General features: G+C 40.1%; 1 protein-coding gene across 1 annotated transcript in view; it reads left to right on the top strand.

Moving 5' to 3' along the window:
- LOC122806591 (C4b-binding protein alpha chain-like) overlaps nt 1-24,540 on the top strand; it is a gene marked incomplete in the record, with an annotated part of 1,299,259 nt that overhangs the window by 479,591 nt on the left and 795,128 nt on the right. Inside the window, 1 exon segment of the mRNA XM_044077140.1 lies at nt 9,622-9,804. Within this exon segment, the coding sequence (XP_043933075.1) occupies nt 9,622-9,804 (183 nt within the window).

Genomic DNA, 24,540 nt, shown 5'->3' with positions numbered 1-24,540 from the left:
AGGGCAATGTTCCTGCATGTCTTTCCTCTGTTATCCAGGGTTTTGCTGAAGATACAGAGGAACTCTCCAGAGGTAATGATGGTGACTCCCTTTTGGCCCAATCAACAGTAGTTATTTTAGAAAATTAATTGGCAGTAACACCAGCTTTCTCACGGAATGTGATAATTCTTCCATTGACTGGCTGAATTTTATTTAACACGTGATGCACAGCCACAGAAAAAGGGTGCCTAAAAGAGACAAACCTACTAGTAGAGAATTCATAGATGGGTAGGTGGAAACACTTGGTGCCAAGACAAGAACCAGAGCCTTTTTATATTTATCTTTTCTGCTGTATTTGTGCATGTTCGCCTCTGGTCTGCCGTATTCTTCTGTTAAGATTAATCTGTCATCTCTGCCTTTCTGCTCAAATATTCCCCATCTGTATCTACCATACCTCCATTGAAACAGTTTTTGAAATGGTTTTACATGTCTTGCCCCTAGAGGCCAAGTGGTTCTTTGTGATCTTAATTTTGTGTTGAAAAACCTTTCATGGTTTCCTTTTGAAGCTGCTCATGAGGCTGATTTGAACTTGAAAAACCACATCCCTCATTGCTCTGACTTCTGTAAGAAGTGTGTCCGAGTTGAAAGCTCTTGGCTAGTCATCCATATCTCACTTTTCACAAAGAGGTTAACTTTGAAAGCAAACCTTTCCTGTTTGCCTAAGCTTATTTCCTTTGACCAGGCAATTATCTCCCTAGTTTCTTCCCAAAACCTAAAAATGAGGGAGAGAATTTCACACACACCGGATGTCCCCAGGGTAACATTAATGTGTTGTGTCTTTCGGCTTATCCCGGTTAGGGGTCGCCACAGTGGAACTACGGTCGGCTAATGTTTAGTAGAGGATTTTTACGTGCCAAGTTACCAGCCCTGACGCACAACCTTCAACGAAGGCACGCCCATTCACACATGCCTCCACACAGAAGACGCTCTAGCTGAGAATCAAGTGGGACAACGTCTTGCTGTGAGGCGACAAAGCTACTGCAGCACCATAGGAAAAATACCTTCAGTACTTCTGATTAACTGTTAATTTATTGAAAAAAGGAATAATCTGTGTCAGACAATTCCTAAGTGGTTGTATTGTTACAGCTAGGGTGCCGACCTGGAGTGAGTTTTTTATTTTCCATCTTTGTCCAGGTTACTTTTGAATAGGATTAGGGCCGACCTGTGCTTCATATGGGAGGGAAGTCTGTTTCAGAGAATGGGAATTCACCACAATACATACCTGCCCATAGCATGTCCTTTCTATGTCATGAGCAAAGTTTAGGTCCTTAGATCTCATAGTTCTGATGCTGTTCATTCTGCAGATGTGCAAAAGGTCCATCAGAGTGGGGTCTAGTGATTTACAGATGTGGTACATTTGTAAGCTAGGGGGGCACAAGGTTGTACCATCTATACAGATTGGCTGTGATTCGTTGGGAAATGCTCGTTCAGAATTCTTTAACTCTCCTTGCATATTACTTTGACAGAGCAGAACATAGTGGCAAACTGAGCAGGACCAGGACAGACACATGAAACACGTGAAAGTTTGAATGAGGTGGTTTTCCAGGTTCATATCCAGTTCTGGGAAAACCTCTCTAAGTAGATATTTTGACCTTCTTTCAAAGCAGATAATTTGGATTCTTTCTCAGTCCTTTGCAAGGGAATGTTTCTATATGCATTTCTACCAGTATCCAGGGTAATTCTAAAGGACTCCAAAAAATATCAGTGGGGATGCCCTTTTTATGGAATTGGACAATGGGTAGTTACCACGAGCTTCTTTACTATGTGGATCTACTCACTCCGGATGAGGGGTGTTTGATGCACCCCAACACCAGTGTACAGCAGTTGACTTGCCTGAATGACAAGGTCTTGATTCCTTTTAGGCCCTTGTTTACTGAGGGCTTGCAGCAGTTACTAACAGAGGCAAGAAAGCCTGCCACTAGAAAATCATGTATTCAAAAACAGTTCTAGTTAGTGCCAACAATGTAACCAGCACTCATTCAGGGCTGGTTGTTCTCTGGTTTAAACATGTTCATGAGAATTACTGTGCTATGACTTGCTCCTCTTTCAGTGCATTTTTATGTCAAAATGTTTTTGAAAAGGGTTTTGTGCAGGAAGCTTCTAAGAAAACTAGTGGCACACTATGGGATTAATTTTGTTAAAGCTAACATTTCCCTGTCTAAAGGAGCTTGTCTGGCTGACTTGAGGTTCTTAACATGGAAAGTAATGATTGCTTTGACCTCTGCAATAAGGCTGTCTGAGTTGCAAATTCTTTTGGTGAGGCAACACTCCATTTTTCACAGAGAGAGGGTTTCTTTGAGAAGTAATTCTTTTATGCTTTAACTGGTATCCAGGTTTACTTTATTTAGCTCCCTGTTTTTATTTCTTGGACATAAAAATGAGAGAGTTTACTCCATATCTTGGATGTCCACAGAAGGCTCTGGTACTATCTTGTCAGAGCTAAATCTTTTAGATCTTCAGATTACTTTATCTGCTCATTTTTTGTAAGGGTAAGAAGGGACAGCCTCTGTCAAAACAGACCATTTCCAAATGGTTCTTGTGCTGTTACCTTAGTTATACTCACCACACCAAAACTATTCCAGGCGGGTTCAAAGCCCACTCTACCAGAACCTTGGCTTCATATGTGGCTTTTTGAAAGGGTTGGATTCTAGATGTGTCATAGAAGCAGTGCATTTGACGTCTATACATACATTTCAGGGCATTACACGCTGTCTTCCTTTTCTAAGTTTAGATCCAGCTTTGCTAGGACCCTTCACCTTCCACCTTCCAAATGTAGGGTAGTTAGGGTAAAGTTAGTTATTGCAGCAGTAATTTGTATGATGAACATGGTACAGTCGTGTAAGTAAACTTACCATAGTAATAGGTGTTTAACCACTACTGCAGTAGCTGCTCCCTCCCTCCATCCTTATTGTTTTTTGGTATAATGTTTTTGCCAGGGTGTGAATACTGTCTTAACATTTTTTAAGCATTGTCCTTTCAGAGCTCAGTGTCCCCTGTCTGTTGGTATGAAAGCTCTGAAGGGCTTGGGTCTCAGACCTGTCATTATAATCCGCTCTGGTAGGTGGGTGGAAAGTGTGTTGAAGCTTTGGAAGCTTGCCAGCTGTTGTATCTTTGGCAGGATGTAACCCATATAGTTAAGGCTACTACAGCAGTGATCGTTCAAACATCTACTGTTACAGTAAATTTACTTGTGCAACTGTGCTTTCCCTCAGGGTCTGAGGAATAAGTCCTTGAACCATCCTTGTGAGCTTTGTCACTTATTTTTTAAAGGTTAAGGCCCCTTGCTAGAATATTACCATGGGTGGGAAGAAGTATACTTTGGCCATGATTCATCAACTGAAACATGAGAGAGCAGCATTTCCCTAGGTTTCTAAACTGTGCAAAATGAAATATTTAAAATTTCAATCCTCTTGTTTCACATTTTTACAATTAAGTGGATCCTGGTGCTTAATTTAACTGTGCCAAAGAAAAGACTGATATAATCGACAAAAGTGTTAGAGCATATAACACGCCTGAGAACCAGAGGAATGGGGTAGCTCAAGATCACTAATTCTTCCCACTCCTCGTGTCTGCCCACTATATAACAATTCCCCCTATACGGGACGTAAGGGCACCAAAGAGCATCCTGGCCTTTATCTTTTGAACTGATTTTTCTGTACTACCATTTGACTATAAACCTGATAAATGATGGCAATTTACCTTGCAGTGTAGAGTACTATAGTGATTGTTTTAATGGAGGAAGGGTTGAGTATTTTTAATTATCGCAGCTGTTTATTTCATATGGCAAAATGCAGTGAGAGACTAACAGACATTGAGTTACATATCCCTTTTTTCATATTTATTGTTTTTATTAGGCCGGGAGGGGCACATGTGTTTTTTTTTTTTGGGGGGGGGGGCAAGTCAACATCAGATTTGCTCTCCAAATCTCTCATTGGTTAATTAAAGTTGAAATGACTTTTCTGGATAGTCACTCTAATTTTCAGTTAAATGTGACGCAAAGTTAATACTTGTCTGTTTTGCTTCTCTTAAATAACTGTATATAATGGAACCTGAAACGGTTACTCTTACTCTACTTAATCTATTTTTAGTGTTCTGTTTTTTTTTCAGACGGGCCCTCCTGGTAGTATATCCTAAAAACACAATTGTAGACTTTGCACTTAAGGTCCAAGTTCACAGCAAATTCCAACAGCAAAAACAGGCTATCCAGACCACCAGGCTGATAAAAAAACAATAGTTTAATAAAATGCAGTAGGTTGGCGCTTTCATGTTTAAAAAAAAAAATTTCTTCAGACAACATACAAAAGTTTTGAACACCTTTTAAAATACATAACAGCCAATCAAAAGACTCAGTAAAAAGTCCTCCTCTTTTTAAAAAAAAGGCTTGATAAGAATGACACCATCCAAGCCAGGTGCTCTGTCAGCACCCGGATTGATTATCCATTTCACTACATTGTTGTTTCTCAAATCACCCCCCCCCCAGTTGGCGGAATAACCTGCAAAACCATAAAAGAAAATACATGTCCAGGGTACTGCTTTACATGTTGATACAGGTCATTGTGTATTGGCTGTACGTATAGCTGGCTGTACGTATAGCTGACATATGTTGCAACACCCTTTCAATCTACAGTTCGTTTTACCGACATAAAATGAACAACGTTGCATACAGTCTGCCAAGTATATAATATTGCTAGTCAGTCAGCATATTGTTTCAATGAATAGCTCTTGCCAGCCATTGGGTGGATAAGTGTTATGTCTAATATACTGGCAAGCTTTGCCATGTCTACAGGGGAATGTCCTTTGTCGCCCCATGACAGGTTTCCTAACCCCCTGTTGGTCTGCACAAAATAAATCCTTTAATTTCTTACTACATTTGAAACAAAATGTGGGTTCCTGGGTTATGAATGCCTTCACTCTGTCATCCGTTAACAAGAGTTTACAGTTTTGGTGAATGTTGCATATGCCCCACACATTACTATAATTCAAAGTAACTTGAAAGGGGCTGCCTGCTTATCAGTCTCGGTCATGCACCTGTATATTTCCAGAAAAACAGGGTTTTCCTTTATTCAACCTCTCTTCTTTACTTTTTTATTAAATGCCTGCTGCATTATGTTCCGATTTATATCCCCTTGCTTTTAAGTTCACTATCAATTCTGCAGACTTCTCCCTGTATGTCTCATCATTAATACATAACCTAGATGTTTGAAAAACATGTCCCTGAGCAATATTGTTAAGTGTGTATCTGGGGTGCATACTATCATAAGCTAGGAGAGCATTTCTCCAGCATTCCTTCCTGTATAACAGTCTCAATCCATTGCTCTGTGTTTTTCATCACTCTGACATCTAAGAAATCTATAGTTGTATCTGAGATTGAAATACTAAACCTCAAAAAATCAGTGATGCTTTACAGGTAGGTAACAAACTTATAAAGCTGTTCCTGTGTCCCTGTCCAAAGCAGGAAGACAGCGTCCACAAAACAGACACAGTAACTCAGGTACCCCCTCCATATATAGTTTGCCTTGAATATTGCTTGTTCCTCCCAATATGCTAACACTGTGTTGGAGTATGAGTTTGCGCAGGGGGTGCCCATGGCCACCCCCTGCTCTGACTATAGAAGCAATTATGATACATAAAAATGTTGTTGCTCCACACACAGTCTAGCAGTAAACATACACTGTCAGTATCAGTTTGAGTCAATATTTGTGCTTGTTGCAAAAAGGCCTCAATGGCCATCAAGCCATATTCTTTTGTAATTACTGTGTACAGACTGTTTATATCCAAGGTTGCTAACAAATAGTCCGTACAGTCAGCATTGGGACCTAAGTAACTGTGTAAAGATTGCAAAAAAATATGCCGTGTCCTTTTAATATTCTAGGTAAAGGAAAGCAGACACTTTCATAGATGAGCCTCTACCCATGTAGAAGCATGTTCAGTAGCCCACCCCTTCCAGATACAATTGGACATGATGGTGGGTTCCTGGGATCTTTATGTATTTTTGGTAAAGCTTTGAACAATGGAACAGGGATATATTCAGTCAGTATGAACTTAAACGTATCTTCATTTAATACGGTTGCTTAACCTTAAGTTGGAAAACTCCTGCTTAACTTTACCAGTAATCCTATAAATATCAACTGGTGTTAACTGTAAGTGTTTGAGTACCTTAACAACATAAGAACACTATTACGATAGAATTCACTGTTCATGACTACAACCACCCCTTCCTTGTCAGCAGGTTTTATTATGATATTCTTATTCTAAGTGTCCTTAATGCTTGGCGTTGCTCCCAGTTCATGTTATGAAAAACATGCTTGTTTTTTGTGTTCAGAAACTTAATACCATCTTCACAATTTTTTTTTATAAAAGTTTCAACCACTTGACTGACGGGGGTTAAATGTACTCTGTTGCCTAAGAGAACGGTCCGTAGGAACAGACACTGTACCATAAATACGTTTCAATTCAACATTTCTGGAAAATATTCTCATATCTAAGACATTGGTACAAAAACTTGACCCTGTACTTGGAACAAATGTAAGTGTCTTACTCAAAACATAATTTTCAGCATCAGATAAAATGTAATCAGAAATATTATATACATTACAGTCTCTATTGCCATTGGCAGTCACATGGATGTTTTTTGCCTCTTTGCATTGTGAGTCAACAAACGACCTCTGTTCAGGTTCTCTTTCTTCTTCACAGGTACAGGTAAAACATGAAAAGAGAAACTCATAGTTTTTGATCAAGCTGCCAGCACATTAGTACTGTTTAGCACCATCTGTGTGATGTTAGAAGTTCCTTGTGGCATTGTCTGCTGCTGGTTAATCACCTCTACAGTAGTCTTGCCTAGGTGCTGTGTCGACGTTTGATGATGCCATCACTTCCATCCTGATCCCTATATCAGCCTCCATTGCCTCTTACACCTGAATTTAAGGTGGAATGTTCATTAGCCTGCTGATTTAGATGTCATAGAAATCTGATTCCGTGGAGGGACATCCCTTGGCCATGTGAAAATAAGCCCCTGCACAAAATCCTTATAGTCTCTTGAAAGTTTTCATTTTAATATGTTGCAGTTTGGAATCATAAGCTGTCACAGCACGATACAGGTCATTGAGCTTTAACCTAGTGATATTCCTCCTTAAATCGTAGTTCTATCTGACTGCTGTGAATTCATTTGAACTCCCTAGTTCTTTCTGCATAGGTAAGAAAAAATCTATCCACAATTTCACGTAAGCAAAACTAGTGTCCAGATTAAGCTGCTGCCATTTGGCCAACAAGATAGGTTACAGTTCCCTGTATGTGGGCATGCAGGGCATCCTCATGCCTCTAGGAATGATTTTATGATGCAGACATGCCTCAAAATGCAGTCTTTACCACTGTAGGCATTTCAGCTTATCCAAGTCTTTTTCTAAAGCTTTCAGTTCCAAAAAAGAGACATCACTATGTACCTCTTCATTATTCCCCAAAGAGGGCACAGTTATGTTGGCCACATTTAAGTTCAACAACGGATTGTAATCTGTGGCAATAAGTTGCTGAATTCTCTCTCTACTTTTGACAGCAGCAGAAAGTACTGGAAGGTAGCTCAACTCAATGCCCTCAAGATGTTCAGTCACGTGTACAAAGACAACACAATGTCAGAAACGGACAATTGTAGACTAAAACAAAACCCTTCTTCAGACATAAAAAATGGTGTTCAAAACTTTTGTATGTTGTCTAAAGAAGGGTTTTTTAAACCTGAAAGCGACAACCTACTGCATTTTATTAAACTACTGTTTGTCAGCCTGGTGGTTCAGAGAGTCTGTTTTTGCTGTTGGAATTAGCTGTGAACTTGGACCTTAAGTGCGAAGTCTAAATTTGTGATTTTTGGCTGTCTGGAAAGAGTTATTCATTGAAACAATAATCTGACTGACCAGCACTATTATATACTTGACTGACTGTCGGTAAAACGAATTGTAGATTGAAAGACAGGGTGTTACACTTGTCAGCTATATGTTCAGCCAATACTCACAATGCCCTTTATCAGCATGTAAAGCAGTAACCTGGGCATGCATTTTCTTTTATGGTTTTGCAGGTTATTCATCCGATAAGGGGGGGGGGGGGTGATTTGAGAAATATAACAGAATGTAGTGAAACTAGATGGATAATCAATATGGGTGCTGATAGAGCACCTGGCCTGAATGGTGTCATTCCTATCAAGCCTTTTTTAAAAAAGAGGAGGGCTTTGATTGGCTGTTATGTATTTTAAAAGGTGTTCAAAACTTTTGTTTGTTGTCTGAAGAAGGGTTTTTTAAACCTGAAAGCGCTGACCTACTGCATTTTATTAACTATTGTTTATCAGCCGTGTGGTCCGGCTCGTCTTTTTTTGCTGGTAGTATGTCCTGAGAGCAGGGGATAAGTGTGGTTGCTTTAAACCACTAGCAGGGGGATTTTGGCTTGCTTTTAACTACATGTACAGTCTGTGTAACTTCATGCAGTGTCTTCCTTTAGTTTGTGGTTGGTTTATTAACAATATTCTGAATGCTGGAATTTTATGTTGGACATTTTTGTTTTAAAACTTACCTACTAGATGGGAGAATGGAAATCACACACACACACACACACACACACACACACACACACACACACACACACTTTATCTGCAGATGTGGGCAAGAATTGAAGGCATTGTAACAAGTGTTAAAACTTTGTTGTGTGTATTGTACACTTTTATGTCAAATGAGTCCTCAGACCTTCATCTGCTGAAGTATGCAGACAGTATTCCTCCCCTTATTCTGCAGCTCTTTCTTGAGCCTACTGAAACCTGCAATACATTTTCCCTGCCTGTAACCACTTTCACGTGAAACATGCTGACATCCCTTTCAAAACTTTTTTGTGCAACATCCCCTTGTCGTGGTTATCAGCTGTCATTTTTTTTGAGCATCAGTATCACTTTTGTTTGTTTGCTTTAACTTATCCCAGTTTTTCAGTTAATCTTTCTGTGGTTTGTACCTCTTGCTGGTCTTCTGGTGAGTGTTTCACTTCTTTGACCCTGGTCTTGTAGTCCTTTTCCCATGATCATCACCTAGTTCTGCATAATTACTGATACATTTTAGTGTTCTTCAGCCAAATACTGCATTTAATGTTCAATTGTACAGTGACATCTTTTTGTGCTGTATATGATGCAGTTTGCATTGTAAGCTATAAGTTTAGTCTTTATAGGTGCCTTCATAAAGGAATAATTTTCAGACCAGCTCTAGAGTACATAGCATACAATGAGTGATCCAGTCAGTGTTGATGATATTCATTGTTAAATTGTTAACATGTAGTCTGTAGAAGTTCCCTTTCCGGTTCAGTTGTTTGGTGCCCTTTTAGGGAACTAAACACTGCATGCAGTCCACCAGATTTGTTTGATACAAATATTCTGGTACTGGTGAAACGGTTGATCACTGTGAACTTTAAAATAAAATGTCGTGAGGGCTGTGTACTGTTTTGATACATTATTTAAACTTGAGTGTACAAATAATGCCTATAATCATAATTAACTGTGTCTCTGCCACACGCACATGCATATATGACTTGTAAAATGTCTGTTTTAATAAAAATGTCTTCCAGGGGGTTGTGGCAATCCGCCAATATCAGAAAATGCAGTTTTGGATAGTGATTTGAATGCATTTCCTGTGAACACTACACTGACCTACTCGTGCCGTCCTGGTTACATTTGGGATCGTTCATCAAGCAACCAAACTATTTGTCAAGAAAATTCAAGATGGACAGAGCTTAAAATCACCTGCGCCTGTATGTATTGCTTCCCCTTCCCAGTACTTTATAAACTTGAGTAAAAATGGAATAAAGAAAAGTTTTTACATTAGTGTGATGTCTGCTTCAGGATGTTTACTGTAATCACAAATTCAGCGTTGATACTTGAGTGCAGTTCTACATTTAAAGTATGGGCTGTTATTGCTGTGCTTTGAGTAATGAAAAGTAATGTGTAGTAACTTAGTGGAAGTGCTTTTTCCATGTACTGTCAGTGCTGTTTACTGTTGTAATGGTATGTCCATAATCTGCCTTAACATGAGATAGTAGCTTTGTTTCCATTTTAGTAGCTACATATGTCTGTTTTACCCCCTGAGGTTTGTTGAGTTTCAGTGTTTGCATTTTGCCACAGCAGAATTAAACCTGTTAAAGGTAGTAATTCTGCCGGCACACATCAAGGAGAGGCAAAAACTGTATACACAGGCAGTGTTGTGTGTATCATTTCCACAACATTACAAACAGTGTTCTGCTTGTTGATCATTTTACAAATGTACAGCATTACATTCAATTTTAGTGCAGTGACATTCAGTTGTTTGCTTTTAATTGGGTTTATATTTTCATTTACACTGTCATTTCACTGTGTTGCAGATGAGGCACTTGATTGACAGAGCAGGCTTCCTTGTGGTAAGTCACCAGTAGCTTTTATAAGGTCAGACTCACTAATGCAAAGCTACTGCATCTACTACTTTGGCTCAGATTAAGTGTTCAGGTTTGACATTGGGAGTTTGGTCTCAAATCTCTAGGACTAAAACCAGCACAACATAGCATGGCATCTAAAAAATTTTAATGCTATCTTAGCCAGTGTCCTTTTACCCACAATGGTATGCACCCAGCTACCTCTCCAGCCGTTTGCTGAAGTAGGCTGCACTAGTAAAATACCCTCAGAGTGCCATTTGTCTAAGTAGTTGGTTGGTGATCTCCTTCCACTTTGTCAGGAGTGTTTGCATTGTTCTCTGTTTTGTAGTGTTGTTTTTTAAGCTGCAGACTTTTTCATCATGGCATCATTCTTTTGCCCATTCATAAGCCGCCTTCTTCTCCATAGATGGAGAAACAAGAGCCATTTTTATGGAGGTCTGAGCTAAAATAACCCGCTGAGCAGGCATCTTAAATGTATTGAGTGCCCGGAAATTTTTTTTTTTTTTTTTTTTTTAAGAAGACTGCAGTATCTGTACAGTCTTCGAGCCCTCCACCTTAAATGGAATAAAAATATGTTACAGTTTATGAAGTTAAGGCTGTCCTTTCTTTGGAGTCCCTACTTTTAATCTCTTAGAGGCCTTATAGACCCACTGAAACCCTTTTTCAGCAGAGGCCCGGGGAGAAAAGCTCCAGTTTTTACAGTTAGTATTATATGCAGTAGTACAGAAAGTAATGTACAGACAGATATTTAGCAGCAAAAAATACTTAAACAACATTTTTATAGGTAATTCAGAAATACAAATCATAAACAATAGAGAAAATTCAGACCATTTAGTAAAGGATAGTAGTGGGGATCCAAGTTAAACTGGGGAAGTTTGATACGCTGAGTATATCAAGGAGGGTTGGAGCAATGGCAGATCCATTATCCTTTTAAAGTAGCCTTTTAAGGTTAGTTTGAATTGTTTGGGACGTGTTCGAATTTCGAAGAGGGGGGGTCTGTTCCATGCAATAGTGGGGGTGGTAGCTGTATAGGCTGCACCCCGCTTTAGACTTGGGCTTGTAGACACTTAAGTCTTGGGAGGTTTCTTGTGGGAGCATAATGGGAGATGGAGTGTAAGGCTGGGCTTAAGGCTGATAGAGAATAGAGTGGATGGTTTGGAGCTGAGAAAGGAACAAGAGGTGAGGCAGTTCAAGCACTTTAGAGAGATACAGTGATGGAATTTGTAGGATTGTTGAGTAACAAATCTAGCTATTTTGTTGCAAGTAGTCTCTAGTCTTGTGAGAAGAGGGGAGTTATGGTTAGTGAGGATTTGTGAGTAGTAAGTTAAGCAGGGGAGAAGGTAAGCATGAGCAAAAGCAACTCTGGCTTCTTGTGTGAGAATTTTTAGTTTCTGTATAATAAACCTAGTTTGTGGTGAGTTTTACTAATACAATTATTGTGAAGATCAGATTTTCTTTTTTTTTGATACTCTATTGTTATACCAAGGAGTTTTGTAATAGACTCTGCTTCTATAGGGGTATTGTTGAGGGAAAGTATCACCTGATACACTTGTAATAGGTGACTCTATCATCAGGCACACTGACGTCCCACTCACCAGGCTGAACAAGGAGAGGGTCACGGTGAGCAGCCTGTCGGGCGCTAGGATCCGCCACATAACACAAGCACTCGGGTCACTCCAAGGCAAGTACAAATATGACTCAGTCATTGTCCATGCTGGTGTGAATGACCTGAGACGTACCTCCCTGGACTACATGAAAAGAGACATAGAGGAGCTCTCTGAGCATGTAGCCCAGGCCGGTATGACCCTGACCTTGAGTAGCATCTTACCCTCACCAAGAATGATGCAACAATATGAAGACGAGATGATCAATTTCAACAATTGGTTTAAGTACTGGTGTCATTCAAAGGGGATCCAATGCCTGTCAGCTTGGGATGATATGCTCGACAAGCCATGATGCTTCACTAGGGACGGCTTGCACCTATCAACCCCTTGGCTTTTGGATATTGGCAAAGGCTCTTGCTACCCCATAGTGCCTTTTTTAGGCAAGGCTCAAAAGACAAACCCACCTCCATAGGTATCACAAGGGATAAGAAACTAAGAGTAATGCTACTTAACGCCAGAAGTCTAAACCTCAAGATGCACACACTCAAAACTCTCCTTAGCATGGAGAACATCGATATATGTGCAGTAACAGAAACCTGGTTCGGGGCTCCCAAGAGCACCCCAGCACTACCAGGTTATACCTCATACCATGCTATTTGGCCCCCAAACTTGGACCGAACCACAAAAGGAGGGGGAGTATCGATATTCATCAAAGATACCCACACCTCCAGGTTGGTGGCAAAGCACGAAGCATCAGAGACTATCCATGTGCAACTAACAGTGGGTAAAACTGCCTTCCAGTTTATAGCCTGATACAGACCACCCTCCCAAACCCAGGAACCCCACTCGGCCTTCCTGAGAACACTGGAAAATATGAAGGTCTCTCCAAACACCATTATATCGGGCGACTTCAACTACCCAAACATAGACTGGGAGCATTACTCTAGCTCCAACACCCTAGCCCAAAGGTTCCTAGAATTTATAAACTCAAATGCTATGGAACAACTTGTTACCACTCCCACAAGAGGGGAAAACATACTGGAGCTGATCATCACCAACATGGGGACTGTATGCTCCAGACCAGAAGTGTATGCCTCACAGGTAAGATCAGACCATAAACTAATCTCACTGGATATTCACATCCCGACCCCACCCCCTGCCCAGAAAACCACAGTGAAAAACTTCTCTAAAGCAAATTTCACACTCCTCAAAACCGAGGAGGAATCCTTCAAAGCCCCCGGGCCTGTGGAAAATACAGCCCAGACCGCAGAATCCTTTATAAACGCATTCTGTGAACACCTTCAGGAATGCATGGATCATGCGATCCCAAATAAAACCAAGACCCAATCCTCCAAAGGCAGACGTCCTGTCTGGTGGACCCCAGCCATAAACAAACTATACAGTAGAAGGAGGAAGCTACTAAATGATAGAGCAAAATCCCAAAAAGGGAAGGCATCACTGATCAGTATTAGCAAAAAACTACGGGCACTCATAAAATTGTCTAAGGCCAGCTTCGAGAGAAGAATTGCACAGGACACTAAGTATAATCACAAGGCTTTCTTTAGTTGTGTTAGGAACCTGGGTGGTAATTCCCAGATATGCTCAGAATTAGTCCAAAATGACAAAAAATACACCGAACCCACAGACATTGCCAACATCCTAGCTTGACAGGTTCAGTGCAAACCCCCCCCCCCCACCAGAAGGGCAAATATCTATCCCAGCAGAGTGCTTTCCCCCCTGACATCTCAGATGCTCAGGTAAGAGCCGCCCTCTCCAAAGCAAAAAACACAACATCGATGGGACCAGACGGTGTCCCAGGCTGCGTCCTACATGAACTCCAAGAAGAGCTAAACCCAAACATAAAACTACTGTTCAATCTCAGCCTTACTACAGGATATGTGCCCAAAGAGTGGCGTACAGCAACAGTGGTCCCTCTCCATAAAGGTGGTGCCTCAACGGATCCTGGAAATTATCGCCCCATAAGCCTGACTAGCTTGGTCTGCAAAGCTATGGAAAGGATCATTATGTACCTCATAAGTAAAGATATTGGGGACCTACAGACACTGGATCCTACCCAGTTCGGCTTTAAGGGCAGATCCTGCCTGTTAAACCTGGTTGATTTCTTTGAAACAGTCACCAAAGCCATTGATGAGGAGAAGGTGGTCCACACAGCCTACCTGGACCTCGCAAAATCCTTCGATACAATACCCCACTTGGGCATTATAGGTAAGCTCACCAGCTTAAATATAAACCCCTATGTCACTAGATGGATTGCAAACTGGCTCAAGGACAGAACCCACATGGTTAGAATTGCTGGAGCCATGTCAGACTCCAAACCAGTTACAAGTGGTGTCCCACAAGGCTCAGTCCTGGGACCTCTCTTGTTCGGTATATATTTCTCGGAGGTACAGGCCAACACGGAAGGACTGTGGCTAACCAAGTTCACAGATGACTGCAAACTGGGTGCCATAATTGACTCTCCAGCCGACACAAGCATCCTCCAAAAGGGCCTCATAAAAACAGACCACTGGTGCCAGAGCCATGGCCTCAAGCTAAATGCCAAAAAGTGTATAGTCATCCCCTTTGGCAAAAACAGTGCCCACAAATTACCACATAGGTGGTAATCCATTAAGTACAGAAGAAGTAATTGGAGACCTGGGGACCCAGGTTGATAGCAATCTCTCATTTGACAACCACGTGGCCAAAGTGGTTAGAAAAACATTTTATATAGCCCACCTAATCATGAAGGGATTCACATCTAGATCAGGGGAGGTCATCGTGCCTCTTTACTCATCCCTCATCAGGCCCATAATTGAGTACAATGCCCCTTTTGGGGGATGTACCTTACCAGACGCATGCAGCAACTGGAAAAACCCCAAAAGTACCTCACCAAGAGGATCAAAGGGCTCAAACAGATGCCATATGCTGCCCGGTTAAAGAAACTCCAGCTCTACTCAGTGGCATACCGCCTCTTCAGAGGCGATCTGTGCCTGACGTATAAAGCCATGTCCAACCTGGAATTAATGGACATGCTGCACCTCAGAAAATCCAAATCCCATCGAGCTATGCACTCGAGTGACTTGAACCTCAGCACTGAAATAAATAGGACATGCTGGAGGGACAGATTCATAACCTAGAGGCTCCCTTCACTCTGGAATAAAACCCCAGTCCAGGTTAGGCAGAGTCCCTCATGACTCTCTTCAAGAGGAATCTTGATATGTGTATGGAAGATCGTAGGTTTACCCCGGGTATCACTTGTGTCACTGTTAGACAGAGGCACAGTATACTAACCTCGAAAAAGGGCATAGCAAAATAAATTTAAAATGTGTGGCGAAAGCCAAACACATTCTGGCTAGGCTTATAAATGCCATAGGGCAGATAGCCTAGTATGAACCTATGAAAGGAAAAGGATAGAAAAAGAGGACCTTATGTGATTGTGTGTTTTTGGGAGTAAGAGTAGTAGTTTTTTTGGGGGGGGGGGTTGGGGATAAGTTGATTGAGAGCCATGTTTCCACTAAATTAAAGGAAGACTTGGGTAATGGTTAAGAGTTCAGAGGGTGAGTTAACTATTATTAAAAATGAGTAAACCACTTTCTCCTGCAGAGGCAATAATTCCAGTAGCGAAATGTAAAAAATTCCTTTTTATTCCACACGATACAAGGAGTTAATACAAGAAGATGACAAGCACTTTCGCCTGGTTCATTCCAGGCTTTATCAAGTCAAAACCTAAGGTTTTGACTTGATAAAGCCTGGAATGAACCAGGCGAAAGTGCTTGTCATCTTCTTGTATTAACTCCTTGTATCGTGTGGAATAAAAAGGAATTTTTTACATTTCGCTACTGGAATTATTGCCTCTGCAGGAGAAAGTGGTTTACTCATTTTTGGTGTTTCAGCGTTGTGGTTTTTTGGTTCTATCGTGAGTTAACTATTATTACTGTTGAGTCATCTGCGTATTGGATAATAGATGTGCGGGCAGGAGCTATGTAGTAAGTTGGTGAAAATGTTAAAAAGTAATGGCCCTAGGGTGGATCCTTGAGGGACACTCTTTATTGGAAGGTGTGAGGATAGAGCAGTATCCCATTTCTCACTGACTGTAGTCAATCAGTAATATAGCTATCAAACCATGCTATTGTAGTTGGGGTTCAGGTTAGACAGTTTGTTTAGTAGTAAAGGGTGGGTGACAGTATCAAAGGCCTTTGAGAGATCCAGGAAGAGACATGAGAAGTTTTGTGGTCATCTCTGGCCAGGGAAATAGTATTGAAAAAGGACAGGAGAGCAATGTATGTACTGTGTTTTGACTTAAAGCCATGTTGAGTAGGAGTAAGTTGGTTTTCCTGAGAGAGATTTTGCATGACTTGCATATGTATGCATTTTTCTTAGAGGAGAGAGGATTGCTATAGGTCTAAACTTTGAGATTTCACTGGAGTTACCTCCTTTATAGATAGGGTATAGAACTGTTTCCAGATAGATGGTACTTTGACTCAGAGATGGATCGATTTATTATGATAGAGATGGGCACAGCTAGTGAATGTGCAGCTTTTTGGAGGAAGTGTGATGGGATGTTGTCAGCAAAAACTGAGCAAGGTTTCAGTTTAGAGAGCAGTGTTCTGATGAGAGCAGTGGGCACAGGCTTGAGGGAGAGAGTATTTATAGAGGGAGTGGTTGAGGAGGAAACTGGGCATTTGAGCATATTTATATTAGAGTTGTTATGGATTCAGTGAAGTAAGTGTTGAAGGTGTTGGCAGTTTCTACTGGTAACTTGTCAGGACAAAGGTTGGGTGAGGTAGGGTTACCGGGTTGAAGTATTTGGTTTGTGTGCCAAATTTTTTTGGGTTAGATTTTAGTGTTGCTGAAGGGTTTTTGTAGAATTCTTTGTCTATATTGACAAGCTTTTTTACTAGATTTCTTTTTTTTCTTTATCTCTGTAGGTCAGTGGGTCTTTTGTATGTAAACATTTTTCCAGGACATCTCTAGATGTCATATGAGTTCTTGTGGATTTAGTTAACCAGGGAGATATTTTTACTTTTGTCCTAATTTTGCAGAGTGGGGCTAATGAGTTTAAGATATCCAGAAAATTGGAGTTGAAAGCTGTAACAGCATCATCTAAGGGGAGCTGGGTGAGAAGGTCCCAGTGAACTCTTGAGATAAGGGTGTTGAATGTTTCTGCGTTGAAGTTTTTGAGATTGTCTACTGATATATTTGTGTGGTTTAGGTAGATATTGTGCATATCTTAGCACTTTTATAGGTGAGTGATCACTCGGGGAGTTGGGAAGTGTTTCTGGATTGTGATATTTAGAGGGGGTTGAGACATGAATTCAATCTAAGATGGTACCTGAGGGAGTAGGTGTTAATGTGTGTTGGTTTGGTAATTAACTGAGTAAATCCATATAGGTTTATATGGTGTGGGTATCCTGGGTTATAGAGGGATAACCAATTTGCATTTGTGTCACCAAGAAGGATTGTTTCATTTGGGATGTCCAGGGAGAGGTAAGAGAGAATATTTTCCAACAGGGGAATGTTATCACCTGGTGGAATGTATATGCCTACTATAGTAGTGGTAGTATAGTTATTAAGTTTAAGGTTTACTGTAAGCATTTCAGCAGGGGAGAAGGATGGAATAGACTGTGTATGATGAGTAATAGTAAGATGGTTTGCATAAATCACCGCTACTCCACCTCCCTTTTTGTAAGTACGGTCAAAGCAGATTGTTATAGCCAGGAGGGAGAATTTGTTTCACAGTTATGAGGTTTAAGCCAAGTTTGAGTAACTACAGTAATATCGGGGGAGTAATTTGCTATCCATGCATGAAACTGGGAGACTGTTGAGAATGCTTCGGATATTTATCGCATAAAAGGTTTGTGCGATGAGGGTAGATAGGCTGAGGTGGGAGAGGTATTTATAGTGGGACAAGAGTTAGAGTTTGGACCTGAACTGGGATGAATGTCATCAGATTTGAGTATTGAGGTGGGATGGAGTTTAGATCTTAATGATGGAAAATATATAATATGCTTGGTCTTATATTTTCATTTGTGAGTGTAAGATGGAGGTATTTTTATTTTAGGAAGTTGGGTGTTTGTAGATGAGATAGAAGGTGAGATTGGTAGTATTTCTTTTAGGTACTTGAAATCATTTATATTTGTATTGGTATGATGTTTATGGATGGAGGGTAGTGATTTGTAGGGGGATGTGAGAGTAAGATGATTAGATGCAACAGCAAGAGTATAGAGAGTAAAAAGGTATGCATAGTGAAATAAAATGTAAAAAAGTTACAGGGTGGAATGAGAGGAAAAAGGAGGGGAAGATAAGTGGGAGGTGTTTGTGACTTGGGTGGGGGAGATTAATTTACAATGGGTTTGGTAGATGTAGTTTCATTAAGAGTGGAGAAGAGCAGGTTACAGTGGGTGTGTTTATAGATGGAGGAGAGGTATTAGATGAGGATAGGAAATAGGTTGGTGTGGTTAGGTATAAAGGAAATGATATGGGGGGGTGAGTGGAAAAGGGGGTGGGAGGAGAGTGAAGTGAGCCAGAGCGAAGTGAGGGTAAATAGAGCGGGGCTTCGCCAGAACACTGAGGATAAGCCCCCGATGAAAAAAATATCAATAAGATAGATTTCAATGACTTCGGTGTAAGAATATCTTCAATTGAAAAGTTTTATTTCCAATTGTCCTGTGTGTTTTTGCAGCTAGGGGGTTGGTAGCTCAGGTAGGTATATTCGGATGTATCAAAAAACTAAATGAAATCTGGACTAAGGAGAGAACATTCAGGTGGGTCGAGAGACGGTCCGGGCTGGCCATTTATGATGGCGTGCTCACCGCAGTTAATTTAGATATTAAAAGATCACTACTCATTTGTAAACATATATACCGCACTGTATTTCAGTTTACACGCTTGCTATGCATGCCTACATTAGCTTCTGTAGAAAGGTGCCGCTCTCCTCTGGGAGTTATGGCCGTTTTAGATTAACGGATGTTTTTGCAGGCTGTTGGGCACTGGAGTTAACCGATATGTGTTTAAGGGAGCTACTGCTACTGAAGGAATGCAAGCACAGAGGGAAGATACAGAAAGAAATATTAGGATACAGAGAGGTTTGGGAGGGAAAAGCAGTTGTAAATTCAAAAATATGCACTCTATCGTACAGACTGTTTAAACAGCAGTACACTTTACAGCAATAAAAATAGTAACATGGGATGTAGAATAAGCCTAGGTAGTCACTCTTTCTACTTTGTTAGTAGTGTAACTATTTACAATGCCTGCTACCTCGCAGGTTCAGGAGCTGCTGTTTCTCTCTGTCATATAGGCAAGGCAACCCGAAGACCTACCAGTTTGTATCTCTTCAAACTCCACAGTTGTCCTGTGAGCGGTACCTCAAGTTAAAAAATATGAAGGCATCATGATGGAAGGATGTCCGATGATGCATTAATCCAGCCGTACTGCAGAAGAGGAAAGGTTGACAGACGTGGAACTAAATATTGGGTTACAATTCAAGATTAAAACCACAAAAGGTATGGAACAGGCAGCACACTGTATCAATTAAAACTCACACAATTTAATAAATCCACGGCAAGCAAGAAAAGGTAAAAAAAACTATTAAAATGTATGAAACTCTCTTAGTCTGGTGGTCTTCCCAGACTTCCATCAGATACAACTAACTCTATTAAAAAGCTTCCTTAAAAGTCATTTAAAACAAATCACATTACTTCCAGACAATTAACTAAAATAATTACATGTATTAGCCCGTTTTTACCCAAACCTCCCAATAATTGTCATTTGGGTCCCATGCACTTGTGTATACGAATGTGTCTTAGACATATTTTAACAAACATACATATGAAAAACAGTAGTTTCATTTAAACTTGCTTAAAACAATAAGTATACTACCCTTCCTGATGTTTATCTCCTCAAGCTTTTAAGTTTTAAAATGCAAGTAATCGAATAGATCTCATTTAACCCTGGCGGGTGGCAAGAATCTAGCCTAAATTGCCATAATAATTCAAGTTTTTCTAAAAACTTGTAGGACTGCATCTTCCATTTTCTTGTCAAAATGTGGTCAATAACTCTAAATTTAAATGAATGGTTGGGGTAATCTACACAATGTCTAGCCAGGGCATTATCTTGTTTTTGTTTGTCAGTAGCATATACATGCTCATATATTCTGTCTCGTAAACTGCGGTCCGTTTTTCCAATGTAAAAAGCTATACATAACTGTCACTGGGCCAGGTATACTATAGATTTCGAAATACAATTGTATTTGCTCTTAGCTAAATAATTCCGATCCCTAATTATAAATCTCTCTCTGGTACTTTTCCGTTAAACCCCTACCACTTTGCACTGCTGTGTTTTGGCGGTATTTCTGTAGCGGGTTTTACTTAGACCATTTACTTGGAAGAAATGTTGTCTACGTGGGTGGATTTATCAACAGCGATTACAATACAGAGTAAAACAAGGCATTCTCCTCTACTTTTAAGACTGAGCATGACCTTCTTCCTACTAAAGTGTCATTCTCATTCAACAGGCAGCTGCGTGGTCCCAAATAACTCCATACCTCTCAACTGACTGTTTTTTGGAAGAATGTCCAAATTTTATCTGTTATGTGCAGGAATATTGTCTCTGTAATTCCCCTTCTGATTATATATATACTGTTTTAGCCTTGCTTACCAACCGGGGAACCCTAATATCTCCTCCTTCACAGCCACCGATGCCCCGTCAGCAGTGCAAACTGGTAGTGGTAGGGGTTTAACGGAGAAATCCCACCCATGGAAGACTACGTCTCTTCTCACAAGTGAGCGGTCGAAGTGATATCCATTACTGGAATACCGGCAAAACACAGCACGGTTTCAGATTGGATACCTTTCAGGAAATCATTGTTAATGCAAAACCTGCCGTTATATCAACTATTGTTTGTAACAGCAACATTTTTAAAATTGTCCCTATGTCGGGGGTATTTGTCTCCATAGTGGTAGGGGATTAACGCAGATCATCACGCCTTCCATGTTGAGGTTGTACTTGGTGGGAAACAAGTACTTGTGCTCTTAAGAGTAGCTCTTACTCCTCTATTTACAGCAGTGCGAAGGGGTAGGGGTTTAACGGAGAAATACCCTCTCTCCTATTCCAACATATTTACATTGGTTACTCATTTCACACTGGTACATTCCTGTGTGCACGCACTGTCTGCTTCTCTATTATGTTTTTCATGTTTTTACCCCTCCAGAAAGTAGTAACTGGATATTCCCTTACTTTCTGTATAATGTCCCTATCAGTAGACTGTATGTTCCAATTCTTCCTTATTATTTTTTGTATTTCTTTAGCCCTTAAGTTGAATGTTAGAACAAAACTCAAAGGGAAGTTAGTCTCCCTTTCCTTGATGTTAACTTCATCATGTACTTCAGGTGTATTCTGGGATGTCATTTTGCTAATATCCATCTCAATAATGGTGTTTTCTTTGTATAATATGGGTTTATATGTTCCATTCTCTCGTTTTATTTGAACCTCTACAATGATGTTTGATATAAATTCTTCTGGGTAGCCTCTATGTGAAAACATGTGCCTGAGATTTAAACATTCATTTTCAATGTCTTCCTCCCTAGTAATCATTCTAGCTGCTCGCACCAATTGTCCTTTAACCACCGATTTCTTTTGGTGGAGTGGGTGCGAGTTTGTGAATTGCAGAAATGAATTTGAATGCGTTTTTCCTGAACATCTTTGCAATATACCTTTGTTGAAGTATGTCTTAGTGTAATTTAACATCTAGGTAAGCTGTACTCTCTTCCTGATGGTCATTAGTAAATTTCAAAAAGTTGGTTGTGTTGTTGAAGTAATTCACAATGTCTGTTTCCAACTTGTGATCTCCCTTTATAATAATAATAAAAATCATCCAGGAACCTAGTATAGAACAAAGGTGTTTCATCAGTGAATGTGTTAAAAAGAGTACAACAGGTTTCTCTAATGTATTCCTCAACTTCACGGCCCTTTTCCTCCCTATTTAAATTGTCCTCTTTAAAGCAACAACAATAAAGCATTTACAATTTTTATAATTCCCCTTACTTCTGTAACAGAAGCCTACCTTCTCATACTGTGATGGTTTCACTTACAAAATGATTCTCTCACATTTGAATAAAGCTTGCTGGAGTCGCCCAATTACTGACATCGAGGCCTGGCAGTGCAGGTACTTTTTTTTTAATCAGTTCCCTCCCCCAAAGTGACATCACCACAGCCGTCATCTGATTCTAACTAAAGTAATAAGACCCACCCATTCTGTGATGTCATGGCTCCCTTGTCCTTCCCCCAGCCTGAGTGCTGTTCATTTTATTCAGTAGTAGTGTAGTAACACCGATGTTTGGAAACACAGAAATTTGGTATGCATACTTATACATTCTGCACGGCAAATGATGCTTAGGTGGTGTATCGCTTGCATACTTCTCTGTTGTATTTGCATCAGATACTGCTAGTGTGCAGTGTGGGAATAGAAAGATTAAAACATTACCCTGGTATCAGAGGTGGCAGTGCAACATATTCATAGTGGCTTAACATGAGAGTAGCTCTAAGCAAGCACCATGTGAAACCTGAACAAGCACCTAGAATTATTCAGTGCAGCTTCCACACCTTAAGTCTGAAAATGAATTCACATACTCATGAACAGGAGTAGCTGCATATTGATGGCTAAAGGTGTATGGGCATGCCAGGTGGTTACTACACTGCAAAAGTGGTATGTGATGGTGGAGATATTTAGAAGGCATGAGCAAACACACTAGTATATTAAAGCCATAGCACCAAATGAACTGGAGGCTGGCAAATAGATTTAGTAAGGGGTTTTGTCCATGCACAAATATTTCAACAGTGATTCTTTGTAGTGGTATTCATTATCTGATTCAAGGTAAGTTAACCTTGATGTCCTTTTATTTAAAAAAAATAAATAAAAAATTTACTTTGTTATAAGTGACTTCTGGACACAAGAAAAAGGAAGGGGGAAATATAGCAATGTGGTTTGTACAAAGACAAATCCAGGGACACTGCAAAAGTTTTTTTTTGCAAAACAACCAGTGGAGTAAAAACATATGAAGGCAAACACTGCATACCAACACACTTTGCACATGTAAATCTCAATTTTTAACAAGGTGGAAGCATGAAGTGATACCTTAACACTTAAATTAATAAAGATCTAAACTGGTTAATAGTATAAATGTTTTATTATTTAGCTCCTTGGTGCAAGACCTTACTGGATGTGATTGCAGTCAAGTAAGTCCATGGCTATAGTGCAGCAAAAAATGTCCCCTCTAACAAAGGAAATGCTAGAGCAAAGATTAAATTACATGACTCAAGCACCCTGCTGAGATCTGCCAATCAATGGAATTACCAGGTCAAGTTACCCTCAGGACTTTGACAGCTAGGGAAGCTAAGTGTTATGGGGGAGGGGAGAAGTAAATGGACTGGAATTCATTATCTCACAAATTCGTGCTATTTAAACTAGATTAGAAAAAAAGTCAGCACTAAACAGCACTTTGAGTGTGTTCTGTGGCATTTGCACTGTTTCTGTTTTAAGTAGTCATCTAGCAGCAGGGAATGTTACTTACACTGTTCTGTTTTAGTCAGTACTTTGTACACATGCAACATCTATGAAATGACAGGAACTTTAGGCAAACGGAGGCCTGCATGATGTAACATTTGTGAGCCAAACAATGATTTCTAGGATACTGGATGGCAACCTGATTTATCCAAACCACGTCAATATGCCAGCCTCCAGGTGGTCAGAGTCTGGAATTACATATAAAAATATTTAAAATCCTGTAAATAATCCCAGAGTGCTGCTAAAGTGTAGGAAACACCATGCCATGATGTTTTAACCGTGTTTTTTTGAGTCTGTGGGTGCGGTACTAACAAATTCATGTTACCAATGGACCATCACGAGGTTGGCGAAGCTCGCCCCGCATGGTGAACCCATGGCAACCTCTATTCTTTGAAGGTACAATTCATTGTTAAATGCATTAAAGTTGTTGAGTACAATACTCAGCAATTCCTTTATTAATCTTTGATCTTTGTTAGGTGCTCCTTTTGCTCTCAACAAGTTGACTACCCACTCAATACCTATATGCTGAGGAATAGAGGTGTACAAGTCACATACGTCTGCTGTAAGAAAGTTTAATTCTTGGACATATTCTAATGAATTAATATTTTTAAGAAACTTCCATGAATCTTTGCAAACTTGTAATTCTTGGCTCACTTATTTCTTTAAAATTAAATCAATAACCTTAGCACAAGACTATGTTATTGGACTGTCTGGCATCCACTAAGGGCCCTCATTGGTGGGTCCGTAATGTTTTTATTGTTTTTTTGGGACGCAAAACAGTACAGGTGTCTTTGGGGATTGCATGTTCAAATAATTGATAATTGCACATATTCACATCAGAGTGTGAACATGTCATTAATGTAAGTTCTTATTCTATTGTATGCTATATTAAGCTCGTTCTGGCTGACTCTTAAGTTT

Source organism: Protopterus annectens, chromosome 7.part0 (assembly GCF_019279795.1).
Source record: "Protopterus annectens isolate FY-2018-M chromosome 7.part0, PAN1.0, whole genome shotgun sequence".
Taxonomy (NCBI): domain Eukaryota; kingdom Metazoa; phylum Chordata; order Ceratodontiformes; family Protopteridae; genus Protopterus; species Protopterus annectens.
The sequence above is the reverse complement of the archived record's forward strand: the minus strand, read 5'-3'. Positions and strand labels throughout refer to the sequence as shown.